At 32.1% G+C, this 21,056-nt stretch overlaps 3 protein-coding genes and 1 non-coding gene across 10 annotated transcripts; 1 reads left to right on the top strand and 3 right to left on the bottom strand.

Moving 5' to 3' along the window:
- Nucleotides 1-797: 797 nt before the first annotated feature.
- On the top strand, nucleotides 798-4,487 carry LOC103492542 (peptidyl-tRNA hydrolase, mitochondrial-like). 6 transcript variants are annotated; one of them, XM_051081419.1, is made up of 9 exons: nucleotides 798-974; nucleotides 1,168-1,322; nucleotides 1,421-1,505; nucleotides 1,616-1,683; nucleotides 1,958-2,008; nucleotides 2,104-2,177; nucleotides 3,444-3,466; nucleotides 3,539-3,615; nucleotides 4,112-4,487. In XM_051081419.1, the coding sequence occupies exons 2-9, from the start codon at nucleotides 1,212-1,214 to the stop codon at nucleotides 4,241-4,243; spliced, it is 621 nt and encodes a 206-aa protein (XP_050937376.1). In that variant the 5' UTR covers nucleotides 798-974; nucleotides 1,168-1,211; the 3' UTR covers nucleotides 4,244-4,487. The 6 variants fall into 6 exon arrangements, with proteins under 6 accessions (XP_050937376.1, XP_050937374.1, XP_050937377.1 ...); XM_051081417.1 differs by having other exon boundaries at nucleotides 799-974; nucleotides 3,408-3,466; XM_051081420.1 differs by lacking the exon at nucleotides 1,168-1,322 and having other exon boundaries at nucleotides 799-974; nucleotides 3,408-3,466.
- A 703-nt stretch (nucleotides 4,488-5,190) lies between these two features.
- LOC103492439 (uncharacterized) lies at nucleotides 5,191-9,663 on the bottom strand. 2 transcript variants are annotated; one of them, XR_007818997.1, is made up of 3 exons: nucleotides 9,441-9,663; nucleotides 8,661-8,757; nucleotides 5,191-5,469 (listed from the first exon to the last, which is right to left on the bottom strand). It is a non-coding gene; the product is annotated as an uncharacterized LOC103492439 (transcript). The 2 variants fall into 2 exon arrangements; XR_007818996.1 differs by lacking the exon at nucleotides 5,191-5,469 and having other exon boundaries at nucleotides 7,431-8,757.
- Nucleotides 9,664-11,918: 2,255 nt separating this feature from the next.
- Nucleotides 11,919-14,097, bottom strand: LOC127143761 (uncharacterized). The gene has a single exon (XM_051081416.1). The coding sequence runs from the start codon at nucleotides 13,831-13,833 to the stop codon at nucleotides 12,160-12,162; it is 1,674 nt and encodes a 557-aa protein (XP_050937373.1). The 5' UTR covers nucleotides 13,834-14,097; the 3' UTR covers nucleotides 11,919-12,159.
- Nucleotides 14,098-15,160: 1,063 nt separating this feature from the next.
- On the bottom strand, nucleotides 15,161-20,471 carry LOC103492541 (protochlorophyllide-dependent translocon component 52, chloroplastic-like). Its single transcript, XM_051081415.1, has 7 exons — nucleotides 19,748-20,471; nucleotides 18,204-18,391; nucleotides 17,403-17,495; nucleotides 17,103-17,313; nucleotides 16,389-16,586; nucleotides 16,126-16,313; nucleotides 15,161-15,613 (listed from the first exon to the last, which is right to left on the bottom strand). The coding sequence occupies exons 1-7, from the start codon at nucleotides 20,267-20,269 to the stop codon at nucleotides 15,358-15,360; spliced, it is 1,656 nt and encodes a 551-aa protein (XP_050937372.1). The 5' UTR covers nucleotides 20,270-20,471; the 3' UTR covers nucleotides 15,161-15,357.
- Between the last annotated feature and the right edge of the window lie 585 nt (nucleotides 20,472-21,056).

Below are 21,056 nucleotides of genomic sequence, written 5' to 3'. Positions count from 1 at the left end.
AATATAGTGTAATTGTTGAAGCTTAAATGAAAATGAAATTATGAATATAGTAGAAGTCTGAATATATTATAACTAAATAAGCGAGACTCATTCCTTATTTTCTCCCCTGAATCATATTTGAATTTATATTTTATTATCAAATTATATTTTATCTAACTACTTATCGAATTAATCACAATAACCCAAAACCTCCTCATTTCTTTTGTCTAATCTATATTTGAATTTATACTTATATTTTATTAGCAAATTTGCTTTTATCTAACTTTCTATTTGTCTAAACGTTTGTTACATATTTAATTCGATCTAAGTATTTTTTTATTATTATTTTATATATATTTAGTCTTCAAGCTCATTTGATTTTTTTTTCTTTCAAATTTTCGATGTTTTCAATTTTTCATATCGACACATATAAAAATGACTTGTTGTACTTAGAAAATCGTGTGTTTATACAAGCTTAGTTGCCCAAAACCCTAAATCTTATGTGATTGTTGGTTAACAACTTTTTTGAATTCTATTGTCTTGGCTAGCATTGGACAAGACCACCTCCGTAAGGTTGTCGACCTTGATAGCTCGCACACACATTTTATGCTTTAATTTGCTTTGAATTGAATGACGTTTTAGGATCGATAGTGTTTAAAGTTGTTTTCTATAGGTCGAAAGGCTAAAAACTATACGATTTGATTTAGTTATAGGGTATTTGTTTTTTTTTTTAATTGTTTACAAACTTTTTGCAATTTATAAAAAGAATTTTGTCCAATTTGAAAACAAATAACATAATATAATAATAAAGATCACTTATTTAGGTCCTTCACTCCTCATTGTCAGCTCTCTCATCTCACCATTTTCGCGGTTTCTTCTTCAATTACACTCTTCCACCGATCCTATCTTCTCTTCTCTTCTCTTCGTCTTTGTTTTTTCAACTTCCCACTTCAATTCAAGTTCCGGAATCACCTTCCCACCGCCTCCGGTCGACGGTAACAACCTTCCTTATTTTTCCCGTTAATCTTCACACTCTTTTTGTAATCTGGTTCATAATCGACCTCAGGAACATCATTTCCAATCATTTTTTGGTGGCAACTCAACCGCAATGCTGTTTATTACTTTTACATTTTGGATTTCTTCATTTTGTCATCAATTGATTAGCAGCTGATGGATTTTTTTTTTCAGTCAATAGGGAAGTGGATGAGCGGGGGGTTTTTTTTTAGTGGAAAATGTTCAATAAGTTAACCAAGCGTGGCTTTTGTACGGCAATATCATCACGACCTTGGCTTTTTGTGGGGTTGGGAAACCCTGGAGAGAAGTTCAGAGGGACTAGGCACAATGTAATCATTGTACCATTTTAAGTTGTTCATCTTGAATCACATTTTGATTTTCTAATGAGAGGTATTCGTTCAGTCATTCTTATTTTGGTTCAGTACAGGTGGGCTTTGAGATGATTGATGTATTTGCTGAGTCTGTTGGAATTCCAATGAACAGGGTTCACTGTAAAGCTGTGTTTGGTGAAGGTATGTTCACTTTTTATGTTATAATTTTATGTTTCATCTGTTAAGTGTTTTCAGGTGTTATTGTTGTTTGATTGCATGAAGTTCAAAGATATTTTGGCTATTGATGTCAGGTTTTGTTGGGGACATCCCTGTTTTTCTGGCAAAGCCTCAAACTTACATGAACCTGAGTGGTGAATCTGTATGTGATTGAGAAACCTTTTTTGGCTTCTGTCTTCTCAAAGTTAGGTTTCTTGTAGTATTAGAGTTCATAGATTCATTTGAGTGAATTCATCTTGCAAAATCATGTCGACTTTGAAGGGGAAAAAAGCTGGTAGTCGTTCTAAAATTCACTAGGAAATTGGGAATACAGTTTCTGTGAAGGCTATTGTAGCTAGTTCAATACATGTCAATGATATCTTCTTTACCGAGACTGTTTTGATGTCATAAATCTTGTTTTTGTCATCATACTGCAGGCAGGACCACTTGCAGCTTATTACAAGCTTCCTCTGAACCGTGTGCTCGTGGTAAATCCTTATGTGCATTTCAGTCGTTCTTTTTTCTCATTAGAGTTCTTAATGAACAACGCCACGGTATTGTTTTGAGTATTTGACTGCTGCAGTTTCATGATGACATGACCTTACCTTGTGGGGTGCTTAGGCTTCAACACAATGGAGGACACGGCTACCACAATGGGTACCATTGGAATTATTTTATTAATTTTTTTGTTTTTTATATTTTAGTTGTCTTCTGTTGTAGCCTATTTCCCTCTATATCCCCAATCTAATTGCCCTGCCTCTACACCTCTTACATTATTATACATTTGACTAGTTTTTTTATAATAAGAAATTCTACTTTCACTGAGAAAGAAATGAAGTCACAAGGCCGTCCAATAGAAAAAATACCTCAGGAATGGAGACTCAACTAAATAAAAGGGTCCAATCAACATCAAGAAAAATAAGACCAATAATCACAAAGAGGCATTACATCGGTGCCCAAAGAGAAATATAGAACCTGTCAAGGGACCAAGCATTGATAGGTGCCTCTCAAGGGTCTCTAAAGGTCCTGTTCCTCTTTCCCTCAAACTCCACAACAGAATACAAATCCTTGCTTGTGTAAAAAGCTTCATCTTCTGAACTTGCTGGATGAGGAAAGAACTCCTTGATCATCTCCTCATAACCTCTATGTCTGGAACATCGATAGCCAAACACATCAAAAAAGGGATTCCACAGACTTAACAAAGTCACAGCTCCAAGGAATATGATTATGATCTTCCTCCACTCTCCGGCAAAGAATCCAACAAAAAGCCCCAATCAAAGTAGACATCTTTCTTGCAAGCCGGTCTGAAGTGTTAACCACCCTCCATGGATGACCTGCTTGCCACACAAACTGAATCTTTGGGATTTTTACCTTCCATAGATGAAAGCCATTAACTATTTTCATTTGAAAAGAAAAATGATCCAATAGGAGTTCGTAAGATTATTTATTATCTCAGATTTAGTGTCCAGCATGCAAGAGTGATGCTGATCAGATACATCCTATTTGAATTTCTTAGTTATGTCCGGTAATGTCAGTGAATTGCTCCATTATAGGCTCTTAAAGAATCTAAGCATAGGATTTGAGGGATCAAGACGTTGTACATCACTTTCTAATACGACTATTGAATACTATTGCCTCAATTTTTTTTTTTTTTTTAAAAACCCTGAATGCTATCTATTTCCACGAAGTTTTTTCAACACAATTCCTCTAAATATGACATTAAGCCGGCATGCTGCAACTTTAACTTTATATATATTTTTTGAGACATAACTTTTTATTGTCCATGCTTGTAAATTTGCTGGCAGTATTCTTTCTTTTTGCAAAACCTTCACGACTTCTATTCTATGTTGCCTTTCTGGTACAACTTGAAATTGATTTTTATTTTAGGCTGAAGAGTGTCATTTATCATTTTCGAGGGAACAGAGAGTTTGCTAGGTTAAGAATCGGTAAGTTTTGTTGCCTACGCTATTTTGTAGTTTTTTATGTTTTCTCCATTCTTAGAACATTTTTCTTTCTAGGCATCGGAAGGCCACCTGGTCAAATGGATCCGAAAGCATTCTTGCTTCAAAAGTTCAATAACACTGCTCAAGAACGAGTGAGTCTTTTTGCTGATTATACGACACAAAACTTCTAGCTGAAACCTTTCTATTTTTCTTTGTTTCATTGAGCCCCCATGTGTTTCATCCATACCACAGTTTCCTTGTTTTGCTTATATGTCATCTCTTGCTCTCCATTCTTTTGCTAAAAGTGCACACCTTTGAAAAATATATTTTGAATCCTTTTCGTGAGTTGTTTTGAAATTTGGAAAATTAAGTCAAATTATTTCAAGTTAAAATCTATCGCATCAATCGATATCTGTCGTTGTCTATCACTGATATACAGTGACATTTTGCTATATTTGTAAATATATTTTTAAATAGTTTTGTCATTTAAAACAATTGCCTCCTTTTAGTCCTAGTTTATTTTTTGGTAAGTAGTTTGTATCTTCATGTCAGTTATTCCTTTTGCTAACTCATTTTCATGCTTGATTACGTTATGCTTAATTAGTATCCATCCGAGCTTAGCAATTACTTTTATTTTTGTTTAAAAAGATTGATACTGCATTACAAGAAGGGGTTGGCGCCTTGAAGCTCCTATTGTCTCACGGTTTGTCTGAGAGTGCAAGACACTTCAACCACGAACAAAAATACAAGCACATAAGGCTACAAACCATGCCAGTATGATGAGAGTATATGGTGCGTATTGCCATTGCCAACGAAACATACAAATTCTTCCAAGTCCTCAAAGATAAAAGAAACGAAGGCAGAGTGGAGGTTCTACTTAAGGTACACAATGATTTTGCCTTCAAATATTTATGTAATTATTTTATGCTCACAACTGATAAGGCTTTGGTACTTCTAAATTGTCTCGAGTTAGTTAATATATTATTTATTTATAGAATTAGACCTGATTGTTTTTGTTTTTTAATTTTTCTCTTTGGAGTTCAGCCGATTGTCCTCTTGCATTGTCCTTCAACTTCATATCTTTAAAATTATATAAAAAGAATTTGGGGTATATTACCAAATTTCCTGTGTGATTATTCCAAGACTGGAAGATTCTAATTCAGTTAAAAGACCAATGTACCCTTTCTTTTTGGTATTTTACCAGTCTTGTGCTCCGGGTGGGTCTTCTTTTTATCATTCTGCTTTCTAATTATCAATGTGTCAGAACCATATATCTGATCCTATAATTTTTAGATGTCAAACTAACTCATATAGGTTGATACAAAATCCCAGATAGGTGATCACCCTGAGTTCTTTATTAAATTATATCCATGGTCCATTTTGACTATTAGACTAACACATAGCTATCACCGTTTTACATAGCTTTTTATTTTTCTTTACTATGTGCTTTTCTTTTTATGTATCACATAAAGTTTAGAGCAATAAGGTTTCTCTAAACTTTTGATTTCAGTTGGGGCTGAACCTAAACCCAAAAACACCGAACAGAACAGAACCAAATCAACAATTCAATTTATATTGAAGCATTGCTTTGGTTCGGTTTGGACTGAAAATTTTGATTCAATTTGACTATCGAATTGAATCATAAACAATACCATAATTACCACCACCATCATTAACCACATAAATTGCCTACAAAATTTCTAACAGCATGAGTTCAAAATATATGAGAATAAGATCCAAAACCATCAAACTCAACCTACCTCCAATTCTTGCTTTGAGTTCCACAAATCTTTGCAACAATAGTGTGAGTGAACAATGTTATTCTGGGCTATTAAAATGGTCAATACATAGCTTCTTTTTAAACAAAGAAACTGAATTAAGCAGATGTGAACATTAGAACTATTTAAATACAACATTCAAATCTGTGACAAATTCAATAGAATACAACTAAAATTTATTGAGTGATATTATAATGGTGTCTTTCATCTTCAGAACCCCAAAATGGCCTACAAAAAATACATGACAATGAGATTATAACGAATGCCATCAAACTCAACCTACCTCTGTTTCACTTCGAGATCCACAAATCTTGCAACATAAAAAGTGATTGAACATAAAAGAAAAATGTACAAAGTTAACTATGAGAGGAAACAAACAATTAAAAATGGTTAAAAATATGAAAAGAACTTACTGTGCTTCGTAGCTTCTTTTCTTTGCAGACGAAGAAATTGAGAAATAGATGAGAACATTAGAATTATTTAAATTGCACTCAAAGTTGTGAAAAATACAATAGAAAACACTCTCCACTAAAATTAAAACTAGAACCATTGCAAATATGATTTTAAATTAGAAACATCTAACTCAGATTCAAACTAACAGTCAAAACATCTAACTCTTAAAAAATAAATAAAAATAAAAAAAATAAAAAGATTTTTTATTTTTTTGAAAAAATAAAAAGATTTTTTATTTTTTTGAAAAAATGTCTTATTTTCTATATCATTCCTCCAACATTGAAGTCATGATTTTTCAAATAAGTGGAATCTATCCATTAATTTTGGCTATATTAGAACTTTTCTCAACCCACTTTTTGGAACCTCGTTGTTGGATTATTTTGCAAAATTTTATAGGATTTGGAGGTAATTTTCTTTTTAAAAAAAGTTCAGAATTAGAAAAAAAAAACCATAATTAAAAGCCTATATTATTAGTTATAGATTGATTATAATTTTCAATTACCTTTCAAATACAAAAACATATTTACATTCATTACAAAACTTTTTGGTTTCATATGGAATGAAAAATTTAAATGAGAAAGATAAGATATAAAAATAAAAATTGGTTCCAAATAGAGAGGGTGAAAACAAAAAAAATTCTTCACCTCGAGAACATGAAGAGAATTTTACCATTCCCTCAAACTCTGTCATGGGAAGGAAGCCTTTTCACAAATAAAAGTTTTTGTTTAAATCTAAAAACAAACGATCAATCAATTTTTTTTTTCTTTCTTCAAATTAAATCTTTATATAAAAAAGAATAAGTGACAGTATTCATAAATAATAATAATAATAATAAATAGTAATTTTAGATTCAAGCTTCTTTTAGTTTATATGCTGCAACAAATAAAAGAAAAGAAAAGAGAAAACATGTGAAACCTAAAATCTGAATTCCTAGTACTTAACATAAATAAATATACATTAGACATATCTTATATATCTCCAATCCAATCCTAAAATCTGAAAATAACACATACATATTTTAATTTATATAATTTAGAGAATATATTGTTCTATGTTATTTTATTTTATTTTTCTTCTTTTTCTTTTTTCCATCCTTATTCCTCTTTTTTTTCTTTTTTTTTCCCTTCCTTATTCCTCGTATTTTTTTCTTCTTTTTTTTTTTCCCTTCCTTATTCCTCCCTATATTTTTCATTTTTTCCCTTTCTTATTTCTCCTATTTTTTTCTTTTTTTTCCCTTCCTTATTCCTCCTTTTTTTTTTCTTTTTTTCCCTTCCTTGTTCCTCCTATTTTTTTTCTTTTTTTTTTTCCCTTCCTTATTCCTTTTTTTTTTTTTTTTTCTTTTTTCCCTTCCTTGTTCCTCTTTTTTTTTTCTTTTTTTTTTCCTTCCTTATTCCTCTTTTTTTTTTTTTTCCCTTCCTTATTCCTCCTTTTTTTTTTTTGCTTCCATATTTCTCCAAAATGTCTCTTTTATGTAAACTAAAATATGTATGTCATATTTTCAATACTAACATAAATATAATTCTTTGTATCATACCCTTTTTCCAATAGTAACATAAATAGAGTATTTGTATCCAATCTTCTTGTATCCTATAAAACATAGGATTATGTTCTTATAAATAAATAATTCCTATACTATTTTTTTTCTATTGACTAAAAGAATAAGGATATTACTTTACATAAATAAATACATTGAAATCTTATACATCTCCCCAACCCAATCCTAATATATATATATATTTTATCCTTCCTTATTCCTTCAATTGTTTTTTTTTTTCTTAATTCCTATGTTTTTCTTAAAGAAAGAGAAGAATAACTTAAATCTTAATTCCTAGTACTTAACTTAAATACAATACACCCACCTTATGGCTTACGTACTGAAAATAATACATACATATTTTAATTTATATAAAATAGAGAATATTTTATTCTATGTTATTTATTTTATTTTTCTTCTTTTTCTTTTTTCCATCCTTGTTCCTCCTCTTTTTTTTTTCTTCTTTTTTTTTTCCCTTCCTTATTCCTCCTATTTTTTTTCTTTTTTTTTCCCTTCCTTATCCCTCCCTATTTTTTTTCTTTTTTTTTCCCTTCCTTATTCCTCCATATTTTTTTTTCTTTTTTTCCCTTCCTTATTCCTCCATATTTTTTTTTCTTTTTTTCCCTTCCTTATTCCTCCATATATTTTTTTCCCTTCCTTATTCCTCCCTATTTTTTTTCTTTTTTTTTTTTCCCCTTCCTTATCCCTCCTAGATTTTTTTTCTTTTTCTTTTCCCTTCCTTATTCCTCTTTTTTTTTTTTTTTTTTTTTTTTTTTTTTTTTTTTTTTTTTTTTTTTTTTTGCTTCCTCATTTCTCCAAAATGTCTCTTTTATGTAAATTAAAATATGTATGTCATATTTTCAATAATAACATAAATATAATTTATTGTATCCTACCCTTTTTCTTCTACTTGTATCCAAAATAGGATATGTTCTTGTAAAGGAATAATTTAAACACTATTTTTACTATTGACTAAACCTCAATCTTCCCCAACAAATTGCTAATGTTTTAACTTTTTAATTCATATTTAAACACAATCCTATTTTCTGTAAATAATAATAATAAACAATAATTTAGACTATATTTTGACCATACACAATCCTTCCTTTTTCCTCATCTTTTTATTTCCTTGTTCTTCCCTTCAAAAATAAATAATCTCAGCAACCTTTACACTAAGGAAGAAACAAAATGATTCATACGAACACTATATCTTACTTTCTGGTTCCTAACATAAATACAAACCTTATATCTCAAACCCCAACGTATAAATAATTGTTTCTAACCCTAAATCCTTTAATCATAAGATAATAAAACTATTTCCTTGAAAAAAAAAATAGCTTAGACGATGTTTTGTAGCTAAATATGTATTATGTAATATAACTACAAAGATTATAACGTGGGCTTAATTAGAGTTGAGAAAATGAGTGCGTACCGTTCACCTACGTCGCCATGCAAATAGATATTATGATTGAATAAACCACTTGGGGTATGGAGGTTACTGTTAAATCCATGTCCATATTTTCTCCTTCCTAAAGATGATTAAATGAAATCATGATGAGGCAACACCTTCGAAAATATTGAATTAAGAGTATTCAACAAAGTGCATTCCCTATCGTTTTGTAAAACATTTTAAAATTTAAAATCGGATTTGAATCTCCAACAATATCCCAAACTAATTTAAGTTGATGATCAATTTCACATTATATATACTTTACCTAATTCTTAGAAACCCAACAATTTGAAGGATAAAATGAAACACAAACTAATTTGATTTATAACATAAACCCTAGAATTTTTTTTTTCTTTCTTGATTTAATTTGTTAAGAAATTTAATCATTTGCAATTCTTGTATTAATTAAGATCAAACATTCTGTTCTCCCAAATTATGAAAAGATCATCAATTATAGTAATCTAACTAATCTCACAATGAATACAAAATACAAATATTGCAAGAAATAACAAATAAAATCAAACATTAAAAAGAAACTTTAAGAAGGTAATTCATCAAGAACGAGAGTCAAGATTACCAAAAGAAAATTGCCAAATTAAATTAATAAAACAGCGAATTCATGAATTGAGAAATAAACAAATGAATAATGGTACAAAATTAGAAAGCAATGAACATTTTCAAAAGATATAAATATAGATATACAGATGATAATAAAAGAATAAAAGAAAAAAGAAAAGGTATGATAATAGATGAAAATTAAACCTTGGAAATTAAAATTGATTATTGTAGAAGCCAAAGGAATGGATGATGTTGCCGGAGAGGGTGTGTCGCCGCCACCGTCGGCCATGGCGGTGAAAGATTAAAATGAAAATAAAGGATAAAAAGGAAGAAAACGTAAGGTGAAAGAGGATGATAGATTCTTGAGGGTTATGTTCATTTGACGATGAGGAAAGAAAAAAAAATGAAAACAAGGAGTTATATATATATATATATATATATATATATATATATATATATATATATATATATATATATATATATTGTAAAAATGAAAATTTTATAGGAATCCGAACCTTTTACCCTTTTCGAAAAATTCAAAGTTCTTTCAATTCTCTAAAATCTCATCTCTTTCTCATAAACGACTGTTATTCTTCTACTGAACAAGCTCTCTCGCTCTCAGCCATAACCATTGAAGAGAAAGACAGATCAGACCACCGTCGCCGTGACTCTCCATCTTCAGAAACGGCCATCTGGAACAACCCCATTTCCTCGAAATATTTTTTGACATGTGGATACTTTTGGTATCAAACATTACTATAAATCGGTATCCATCTACACAACATATCTTTGTACATATCATCTTTAACTTTGACTGCCAAGCGGAACTTCTTGGACTTCATCCAATTGGAGTTGTCAATGATGATAAAAGAGTGAATAGATGCTACCCATCTTGCAACGTGAGGTTTAATCACAAGATAATAACCTTAAAGAACTTTAGAGCTTCAAAGAGGAAATCCACGCAGAAAATTTTCATGGTCTTTACATAAACTGATTTTTATAATTTATACATTTAATTTTTGTTTAAAAGTTTTTGAGATTTGGCTTTGAAATATGGAAACTGATGTTATTTCCAAATCAGTTGGTTGTTTCTTTTGTTCAATATACAAAAGAGAAGAGAAAAAAAGAAAAAGTGAAATCAAATATTTAACTTCTACGTTAAAGGTAGAAGTGGAACAAAAAAAAAAAAAAAAAAAACCAAATCGCTATGGTTTTGTTTGGTTTCATTTTTCATATAAAATTGAACAGATTGATATTTATTTGGGATAGAAAAAAAAACTATTGTCTTGGATCGATTTTTGTAATCAAATTAGAGCTAAAGGCGTATACATACCCTTAAAAATAAATAACCTTACGTGCCTTTCAATATTTTGATTATTACAATGCAGGTATATTTTCCATTTAAAAAACTATCAATTATTTAGTTCATATGTGTTTGTTTTGTAAGCAAAAAATATCAAGAAAAAGAAACAAAAAAGTCCCATTTCATTCTATAGAAAAAAAAAGGGTCGATCTGATTTGATTCTTGCTTGGCCCAACTTTTACTCCCAATTGAAGTATAAGAATTAACTACTTGAAGTATGTAAAAGTTAAGATTTCTCAAATTTACTAAGAAGTTTTGACCATAAAGCCTATAATTGCCTTCAAAAGCAAGCTGTTTGTTGGTCCCAAATTCTAAACCTAAAATCTCTTTCTTATGAGGTCTCAAATATGTTAGGCAGCAAGTCAATTCTATTGCTGCTGTTGAAGTTGAAGTATTAACCAAAAACAAGAAAAAGGATGACAAGAATTCATTCCATTACAACCACCTTCATGCTCATAATTCAACCCTAAGTTTCCAAGCCACCATAAATGAGTCCTAGAGGGATATTCAATCAAACAAGACTTCAAAGACTGATAACGAGTTTGAAAAAAATGCTTCAAACAAAGACTTCAAACAAGTTCTTCAAAAAGAAAACAAATACTTCACTTGAAAGTACTATTCCCAAATGTTACTTGAACTCACTGTGAATCTGTTAGACCTACTATTCACAAAATTTATATTCGAGGAGGTACAAGAAGGGTGACTGATTGTGGGCCGTATGTGAACATTGTGTACGATTGAGATGGAATGTTGTTTGGGGTCGTTATCAGCGAATTTCTGTAAGAACTTTCAAATAAGTTCCTTAACCTTACATGTTCAAAATTAAAAGGAAAAAAGAAAAAATCAACTCATGCACTAGATTTAAAATTGAGTTGTGTACAGGAACGCTTCACTTTCACGTTTGTATCTAGAAAGTTTGTGAAGACCTATTGAACACAAAATTGAAAATTTATAGACTTGCTTGACACAAAAATTGAAAGTTTCAGAAACAGTGTAACAAAAGTCTAAAGACTTATTGAATTGAAAGTTCAAGATGCTACATATTTGTCATTTTTGACTCATCTCAAAGTAAAAGATCAACAAATGCATGAATCAAACCAGTAAAGTATCAAGGCCAAAGAAAATTATGTTCAAGATCAAGGATTCATAACAATAAGTAAATCACATATCACTGGTGTATTAATAGCGAAGACTAATAATAATTCAGAGATCTCTATATCTTAGCAAGTCTTGCATCAACCATTTTAAGCCCCTAGTTCATTAGCTTTAAACCTGAATTTGAAAATCAGACTTAACTGGAAGATAAAGCAGAGCAGGGGGACATTAAAAAGATATTATGTAACTGTTACAAGATGAACATGGATATTGGAACGACTTGTTTCTATGATACAAAAGTACAAGAGAGATGAATGAAAATCATGAATTCATATTACGTTGAAAATTGTAGCAAGCATAGCTTGAATGAACCTAGAATGGTTTCAAACGTTGTATCATCATGAATCAAATAAAAAAGTAATAGAAAACACGAATCACCTATGAGTAATGTGGCGCTTGCCAAGATCAGCACGTATTGATTCCATCCTTGCAGTCTTTAGTCAAATTATAGAATGTTTCAACGCGGGTTTTTGCCCTGTAGAACACTTCTGTATCCACCGCGACTCTCATGTACCCATCGAACTCGACTGGTCTACCGTTGTTTACAAGCGTTGTTTCGTTGTACCACTCACTGGTGTTTCCCCATAATTCCTTGAAATCATCAAGCAAATGGACTTTAAAATTAGATCGCAATTTGTCGAAGTAGTTATAGAATGGTTCATTGGTGGCTATATACAGATTCCTCCAAGGCTGAACCATCCCTTTCAACTTTTCAAGAATAGCATCAGGAGCTGTATCTGAATCTAAATGAGGCCAAAGCTCTTTGTTTTGTGCCTTCTCTCCTCGAACCACATGAACTGCATCAAAATCCCAGTCCATACGACCACTGATTTCTGTCACGATATTCATCAATCTTTTCGATTTCCATACGGCATGCCATGGCCGTTGAATATATTTTGCAGCCTGCCCCTCACACACTCTGTACCAATAATTCTCAGGCTCAGGAGCGTCAAACTGCCTCATTATGATTGTATTTTTATCTTTCCTCAGTTGCATTGGTGTCACTTTATGGCTCACAACCTTCCTAACAGGTATCTTCCTCTTGTGGCCTTTATCCCATTTCTTCCAATCTCTCACAAATTCACCCTCCTCTACAATCGATGCAACTTCTTTAAGATGCTCGAAATCGAAGTAAAAACGAAAATCTTTCCCCTCCTCATCTTTGTTGCTCGGATTATAACTACCTGCCAGACAAACACTCAAATCCATCACAAAAGTCCTGTTCAAATACATTGCTTCTCCCAAACCGCACAAGAAACTCCATAGATATTGGTTCATTCCTTTACAGTAATCCCCTCCACGTGAATAGTACAAGTACTTCCCCTTCCTAAAATTCGTCTCCGATCCCAATGTTGGGATCGTGTCGTTAATCTCCTCGTCCCGTACCGGTGGAGCAACTCTACCACTTCCACCACCTCTAGAACGATTGTTCATCGCACTTCTCGGTCGTCGAGCATTTATACCTGAATGCCAACCACCAGCATGAACTACCTTATAATCACAATCCTCCCCGACATCGAATTTAAACCGACGAAAATCCCTATACTTCCTCCACGACTTCTCTTTCTTGTTCCTAAATCTCCACGAAACATCACATTCATCTTCCTTCGACCCATTAACAGGAGATTGATACTCAAGAAACGCAATAGACTTAAATGCCTTCAGATTAAACCTCTCGACCGCAATCAAAATACGGGGGTCGGAACAATTCACACCACGCAGTTCATCACAATTCAATTTAAGGGTAGTAGAATTAGCAATTACCTCCTCAGATTTCTCAATCACCTCCTCAGTAATCTGGTTTCCCAAAGCAGGGGAGATCGCAGGGGGAAGAACAGAGACCAAATCCTCCCCTGTTTTAACAACAGATTCATCGTTCTTGAAAGTAGCATTCTCGGAAGAAGTGAAGAACTTGGTAAGAGCAGGAGTGGATTCAAGCCACGGATCTGGAGGCTGGTAAGTGATAGCAATGACAGTGATAATAAGAACAGAAAACACAAAAACAGAGAAACAGAGATTACTTATGAGCTTAATCAAATGCTGCCCAATGGGCTCAGTGGTGGGATCTGAATCTTTCATGGGGTTTTCTCAAAACCCCCGGTCCGGATTTGAAGCAGATCTTCAAATCGAGTAAAGAATTCGTACAAAAAGAGAAAGAAATGGAGGATTAACGAAAAGAGAACGAAAAGAAGTAGAAGAAGAAGAAGAAGAATGGAAGATTGGGATTTGCTTTGAATGAGAAAAATGGAGAAGAGCCGGTGAGAGGTTTCAGAGAAATCCCAATTTCGGAGAGATCTGGAAGTGATACTGTTTGTGTAGCTTTGCTTCAAAATCTTGTCTTTAAAGTTGTTGGATTATATATATATATATATATATATATATTTAATTATTATTATTATTTTAATTTTCTTATAAAAAGTATAAAAAAAAAAATTGTTTTCAAATTTTAGAAGCAAAATATTTATAAATACAGTAAATAAAAAATATCAGCTTAAATAGACAGTAAAATTTTGTTATATATATTAAATATTTTCGATAGTTTTGTTACTTAAAACAATATCCTTGAATGTTTGGTAAGAAATAGCCATTTTTTTAATCTATAAATATCAATTTATATTTCTAAACTTTAAGATATTTGATTATAATGTTCATTTTAATTTGAACCCTTAAAATGAGAATGTTATATTTTCAACAAAAACAATATTTATTTACTAAAGATCAAGAGATTTGTGGTTTAAATTCTCGCCCTTAATTTTTAAAGATGAAAATGATTGATCAAAATCGTCACTTCTAGGATATGAAATATCTTTAGAAGTAGGATTAAAATGAATTAAAGTTAAAAATATAAGAATTAAAGTAGTATTTAAACTTCGGTTATAAATTCACAAAGAGATTTGTTAAATACCAATTAAAAAATATATGATTATTATAAAGGTTAGCAAGACAAAACCATAAAAGTTAGCCTCAATTTATTTTTAAGGATATTTTTTTCTTAAAGAATAAATGTAAGGAGGATTTAAAACATATACCTATCATATTTTTCATTAACATATATAATTTATATATTAACTAAGTTGTGCTTACTTTCGCCTTTGAAGAAAAATTTTAGTTTCAGTTGAGTTGTGATTTTCATTATGTAAGTACAATTTAAATCATGATGTTACTCCTTATAGGATCAACATAAATATAGCTTAATTGACATAATTTTTAAGCTACCGACTTCAAAATTAGAGGCTTGATTTTCTAACCCCGCTATTGTCATTTTAAAAGAAATTTTTCCCTCGTACAATTTTATCTATATTTATATATAGAAAAAAAAATTAAATATGAGTCTAACTCAAGTGGTACATCTAAAAAGTTCAAACCCTTCCCTCATATTTAAAATAAATAAATAAATAGATACATCTGCAAACTAAAAGCACTGACAGTCCATATATAGTTTAAAGAATAAGACACCAATTATCATTCTACGGTGACTTGACCTCTATATATATATATATTTTCAGTGGAAAAAAGCCCCAAACTATCTGGCTTTCTCAAATTAAAATATGATAATTTTATGTACAAGATAAATAAAATTGAGTTCTAACATGAAGAAAGGAGTCAAACCAGGGCATGGTTGTAATCTTGGAAGTGGAAAGTTTTGTGAATGAAATGGGATAACCACTTTGAAGCAGCAAAACAGAGTATTGCAATGGTGACAATGGTGGCTCTAACTGTTGCTGAAATTACACCATTTTTTGTCAATGCCAAAGCTCCAATTGCAGCAATGGAGATGGCCTGAAGACTCACCTCAGCTATGTTTAGAGCTTTGTATGCACCATTGCAGCTCTTGCAATTCACCACATGGCTCCGGTACCTGAAATTCAATAACCAATTATGGAATGACAAACCTAATACCTTGGTTGATAATCATTTAATTTTTGGTTTTTGAGATTAAGTTTACCTCGACCTTTTTTTCGTTTTTCTACATGAAAGTTTGTTTTTGTTTCTATGATTTGGCCAAAAAATCTAGTGTTTGCTCAGGAAAAGATGAAAAAATGATTAAGAAATTGTAAAAAAATAAGCTCAATTATTAAACATCATACCTCAAAATAGGGTAATGAATTAGTTATTATAGTTTGTGGGTTAAAATACACGTGAAAGGTTTGCTGCCCTAACAAATTGGAACTAAAGTTCCAGAATGCCTCCTCAAGATGGTGCTTCTTGGATTTACCATTCTTGAATCAAATCACAATTTTTGTTTTATGGATCGAGTGTCGAGTAGACTTCATGAACTTTGATTCCATATTAGAGAACATGGAGTTCCTTTCCAAAACTAATTGACAATGGAAGAGTGGAGGAGGTTGAGTTTCAGAAATTAGAGGATACCTTTCGAAGACCTCTTCTCTGGGAGGGAGTGGAGGAAGAGAGCCAGAATATTTGCCTCCCCAATCAACTCGACCACCTGCATACTTGTTCAACCATCTTCTAAATCCAACAACCAAAGCATCTGATTTTACTGGCACATAACAAGCTTTATGCCAATTTGAAGGGCCTATTTCCTCCAATTTATGCTCCTAAAATTTAAAACAAACTTCATCAGGAACTGTATTCGACAGGCAAATAAAATATCGGCAAATCAACTGTCTTACCTCAACACGAAGAAAATACATGTCTGAATCTAAAATCAAGTTCTGCCCTATGTGAAACATCCATCGTGGGACAATATAATTCATCCATTTCCCAAAGTTCCTAGGGAAGGCCCATATCAATCTGCTTTTGCCTGGACTAACTGGGATGCAGTAGAAAACCAGAAATGATCTTCTCTGCGAGATTTCTGTTGGCGGTTTCTGAACCAACAAAACTTTTCATGAAACAAACCAAATCACCAGGAAAAAGCAAAAGAAAATGCAGCTCAGATGTTTAAGCTTGAGTTACAGTTGAAGTATTGATAAAATGAGATTTACTATAACTACAAGATCCGAAATTTGAACCTCTACGAAATTTCAAGCTCAAATATGAAGGGAATGTTTGTTATGAAATCGACGACCAAAGAAAGCAAGAAAACATAGAGGGCAGAAAAATTGACACAGATATTTACGTGGTTTCCTAACAATGTGTTATCTACATCCATATTAGAAAAATACAATTTATTGTTATATAGAAATTACATATTCAAAGTCGGTATGGTTATAAAATTTACATAGCACACTCCTCTAACCTTAGGGCAAAATCTTAGTATTCACAAATTAGGTTTTCTGGGATGTATGCTTAATTTTTAAATTTGATGGATGATTTAACCATTATCCACTCAATGCAAGAAGAAACATGTAAATGCAGTTATGCTGTTGTCTAATCTAATGTACCTTTACATTTGCAGTTGATGATACAGCTTCATCGTTCTTGCTGGAGCTCTCTACATTTCCTTGAACCAACTCTGGATCAGAGAAAAAATAATAGACACAAGGTGCAAAAAACTTGTGACGGATCCTTTCGTGTCTGCCAACAAATCCATCTGCTTTCAACTTTTCAACAACCAATTCTAGTGGTCTGCCGCCTTCCCTATCAGCAGTCGCTGTGAATGAACACATGATTGTTGTTAGTCAAAGCAATCCTTGTGAGAGCCTCAAACGCAAGAGTTGAGAAGATAGAATTGGCAAAGATATCTGTTTTTTATTGATGGTGGAGCTGGAATTATCTTGTAGTGCGCGTATGGAACATGGGCAGGGTCCAAAAGATTTTCAATCAGTATCTCATACCTGAAAACGCCAATTTTCAATGACAAAGTAATCAGATTAGAATCTCACTACAAGATGACATCGTACAAGTTCAAACTCATAATTTACTATTCCGATACATATTATCGCTAAACTTAAAAGTTGAAATGAATATATATATATATATCCAACTCCCTTTCCCTTTCAAGAGTTCGTGAGTTGAATTCATGGTGGTCACCTATCTAAGATTTAATATCTTATAGGTTTCCTTGACACCCAAATGTTGGAGAGTCAAGGTACACGTAAGTGAACTCGGACAATTACGGGTGTAAAAAAGAACACCCTTTCCCTTACCATTCTCATCCAAACCATTATCTAGAGGCTAATCACATCAACAATTATAAAAACATAACACCATTCTAGCACAATCTAGTTTTTATTCAAACTTCGGTTTAGTCTTACAAAGATGCTTAACTATTTTTTCTGCAAACATGGTCTTCATGACACCGCAAATTTGATCGTGGATGGTTATTTCCTAAATTCAGTTACTTTTTTTTTCTGTTGATAAAAACAACTTTCATACGCTAGAATTCCTAAATCCAGATACTAGAATTAGTAACCAATACCTAAAAAACATAAATAAGAATTAGTGAACACAACTTTGAATTGTTTGCTTTAGCTCTTTGCATTTGACATTTCAAAAGGCATGAAAATCAGAGAGAGGCTTCGGAGTGATTACTGATTGATTACCCATAGGCCATATCCCTATTGCCCTCTAGCTTAACATAAGATGGGTCGTCCAGCTCCGGAATAAAGGGAGGTTTCTTCTCCAAAATGATATCTTTGAATTTGGGGTCCGAGTTTGGCCAGAACCACAGTATGTCATTCTGCACTGTTGTTGGATATATAGCGACACATGCCTTCTTGGATGAGTGAACCTGCATGTTATAGCAATGGATGTATGTTCACATTATTTGTAAACTCAGCCTTCAATAGTCTTATATATGAAAAATACTCATTCTCAATAATATGATAATGGATGTATATTTTGAAAAGTACTACTTCGCAAATATGAAGGTGAAAATTCAAACCACAGGCTCTATAAGACTGGTAAAAATGTTTAACTACCGATTTATGCTTTAAGTTAAGTTGATAAATGATAGAGTAAAATTCTAGATCATTGTTTTTATATCTCTTTCTATTTTGTATACAAGTTCATGCAAACAATTAAATCACCTGTTCTATTCCTATATATTCAACCAAGTTTTTCTTTTTATTATTTCGATATTGTAAATTTGTCATCTGCATTTTTCTTTGTTTTATTTCTGAATCTTACATTGTCGATCACAAGTTTATATGATGTCATGTAAGATTCATATTGATCCCAATAGAAAAGTTCACCCACAATCATCAAAGCACATTCCATATAGGATCTACCTTACAAAATATTTGAGTGAAAAAATGATTTATAAAAAAAATTAGAAAATATTTAAAAATAAAATTCAATGTGAAATAAACTAAAAAAATTATTACCCATGGAAAACATGTTACTCCACACATTATTAAAAGAGATGAATATATATATATAGCATTTGTTTATATCGATCAATGCAGTACTAAAACGTCCATTTTGATCTAGCTTTTGTCAACTGTAGTCCTTGTATATAAGTGATTGTTTTAGTTCACTTCTTTTTATATATATGAAACTGAGCTTTCATTGAGCAATATAAAAGAATTTACAAGGAAATACTTAAAAAAAGGGGGTCTACGCCAATTCATATTCCTAAACTTTACTAGTTATGTTAATTTAAAATTTCAGATAATAATTGCATCAGTTTAAGCCCTAAATTTGTTTAAATTTCATAAGTGAATTGCTAATTTTGTCCCTATGTTTTGTTTAGCCTCTACGAATTATAATTCATATTTAATTCTTACGGTTTGACGAAACACACATCAATAGCACATATGGTAGGGAGTATTTTATCAAACAAGAACTATTAGAGATTTTAACGAACCATAACTATTAAATTCTAACTTTTGAAACCAACTAAATGGTAATTTAGCCTTTTTTTTGCTTCTTGTTTGCTATTTTCTAAAATTAATGGTCTCCATAACTCCATTGTAGGGATTATTTGTAAAGCTTTTATGGAGGACTAAATTATAATTATACACTCGGACTAAAAGACTTATTTTAAAGAATCAAAACATCACTGTTTTATATTTTCTTTTTAATCACTTTTTTAAAAGTACACTAAAGCAAAAGATTAGAAAGGAAAAGAGACTAAAATGATTACCGGAGGGCCATCGGGAGGCGCTTGAGGGATGAATTTACAGTCACCGGAGCCATTAAAGCACCATCCATGGTACACACACTGTAATCTCCCCCACTGATCGATCCTCCCTTCCGACAACGGCGCCAATCTATGAGGACAACTATCATCAAACACCTTCCACGCATTCTCATTCCTATCCCACCACACCACCAAATCCAACCCCAAAACCTTCTTCCCAACCGGTACTCTCTTGTCCAAATCGCACACCGGCATCACCGGGTACCACTCCGCAAACCAATCGAACTTCTCTTCCTCCACTTCCGGTCGTTCTGAAGTGACAACGTCGGACGCCATGGCTGTGCGGATTAATTCGCACTTTCTAATCGCATTTCGATGCGTCGCCGTCTTGAAACTGGAAAATGATCTCGATCTCGGCGGCGGATTCCGATTCGAAGCGATGGAGGAGGGATTGGGGGTTAGGGTTCTGTTGAACGTGGTTGGGATGTGGATTAGATGAGGAGAAGAAATTCTGGCAACCTCCATGGCTGATACTGATTCTGATTCCGATTCCTTTGAAGAGAGCAGGGAAGTGGGAGAATCAGAGGATTGTTGAAGGTGAGAAAATTGAAATCAAGGCGTGTTGCTTTGGAAATCAATCATGGAGAAGATGGAAAGTTTGGATGCTTTTCAGCCATTGATGAACTGGATAATGAGCTTCGTAATTATTCAATAAACATTTTAGCGCCAACCAACCTAACGATGAAAACTGGAAAAACCCACGTGTTATTTATTTTATTAGTAATGTTATTTTAAATAACAAAATTTTCTAAAATATTTACGGCCTAGAGTAGCTTATTTTTTCTTGGTTCAATAGACAATGATATTTTGCTAGGTTCAAAAGGTCGTCGTTGTTGTTACTTGTTATTATTATTAGAAAATATCAATTTTGGTTTAAGTTGGACGTCATGTCTATTTAGTCATAGAATTTCAAAGCAGGCACTTTGGTTTCTCTTATTTGTAAAATGTTTTAAATTGTCTATGACTTAAATTTGTTACCAAGTAGTCTACCAGATTGTTATGTGTTGACGCTATACTAAATAATAATTGTGTTTGATGACATGTACATTGTATTCTATTAGTTGGAAAATCACATAAAAGTTCATTTTTTAAAAAAAATTGCAATTTCAATCTACCCTAAAACCTCGTGCAAAATACGACTGTTTTCTTCTATTTACCTTAGATATCATATGAGCCTTTACGAGGGAGACTATCAATGATAAATTTTACTATATTTGTAATTATTGAATAATGTCGATATACACTTAATTAT

This window comes from Cucumis melo, chromosome 2, assembly GCF_025177605.1.
Source record: "Cucumis melo cultivar AY chromosome 2, USDA_Cmelo_AY_1.0, whole genome shotgun sequence".
Classification (NCBI taxonomy): domain Eukaryota; kingdom Viridiplantae; phylum Streptophyta; class Magnoliopsida; order Cucurbitales; family Cucurbitaceae; genus Cucumis; species Cucumis melo.
This window is presented reverse-complemented; position numbering and strand designations above follow the sequence as displayed.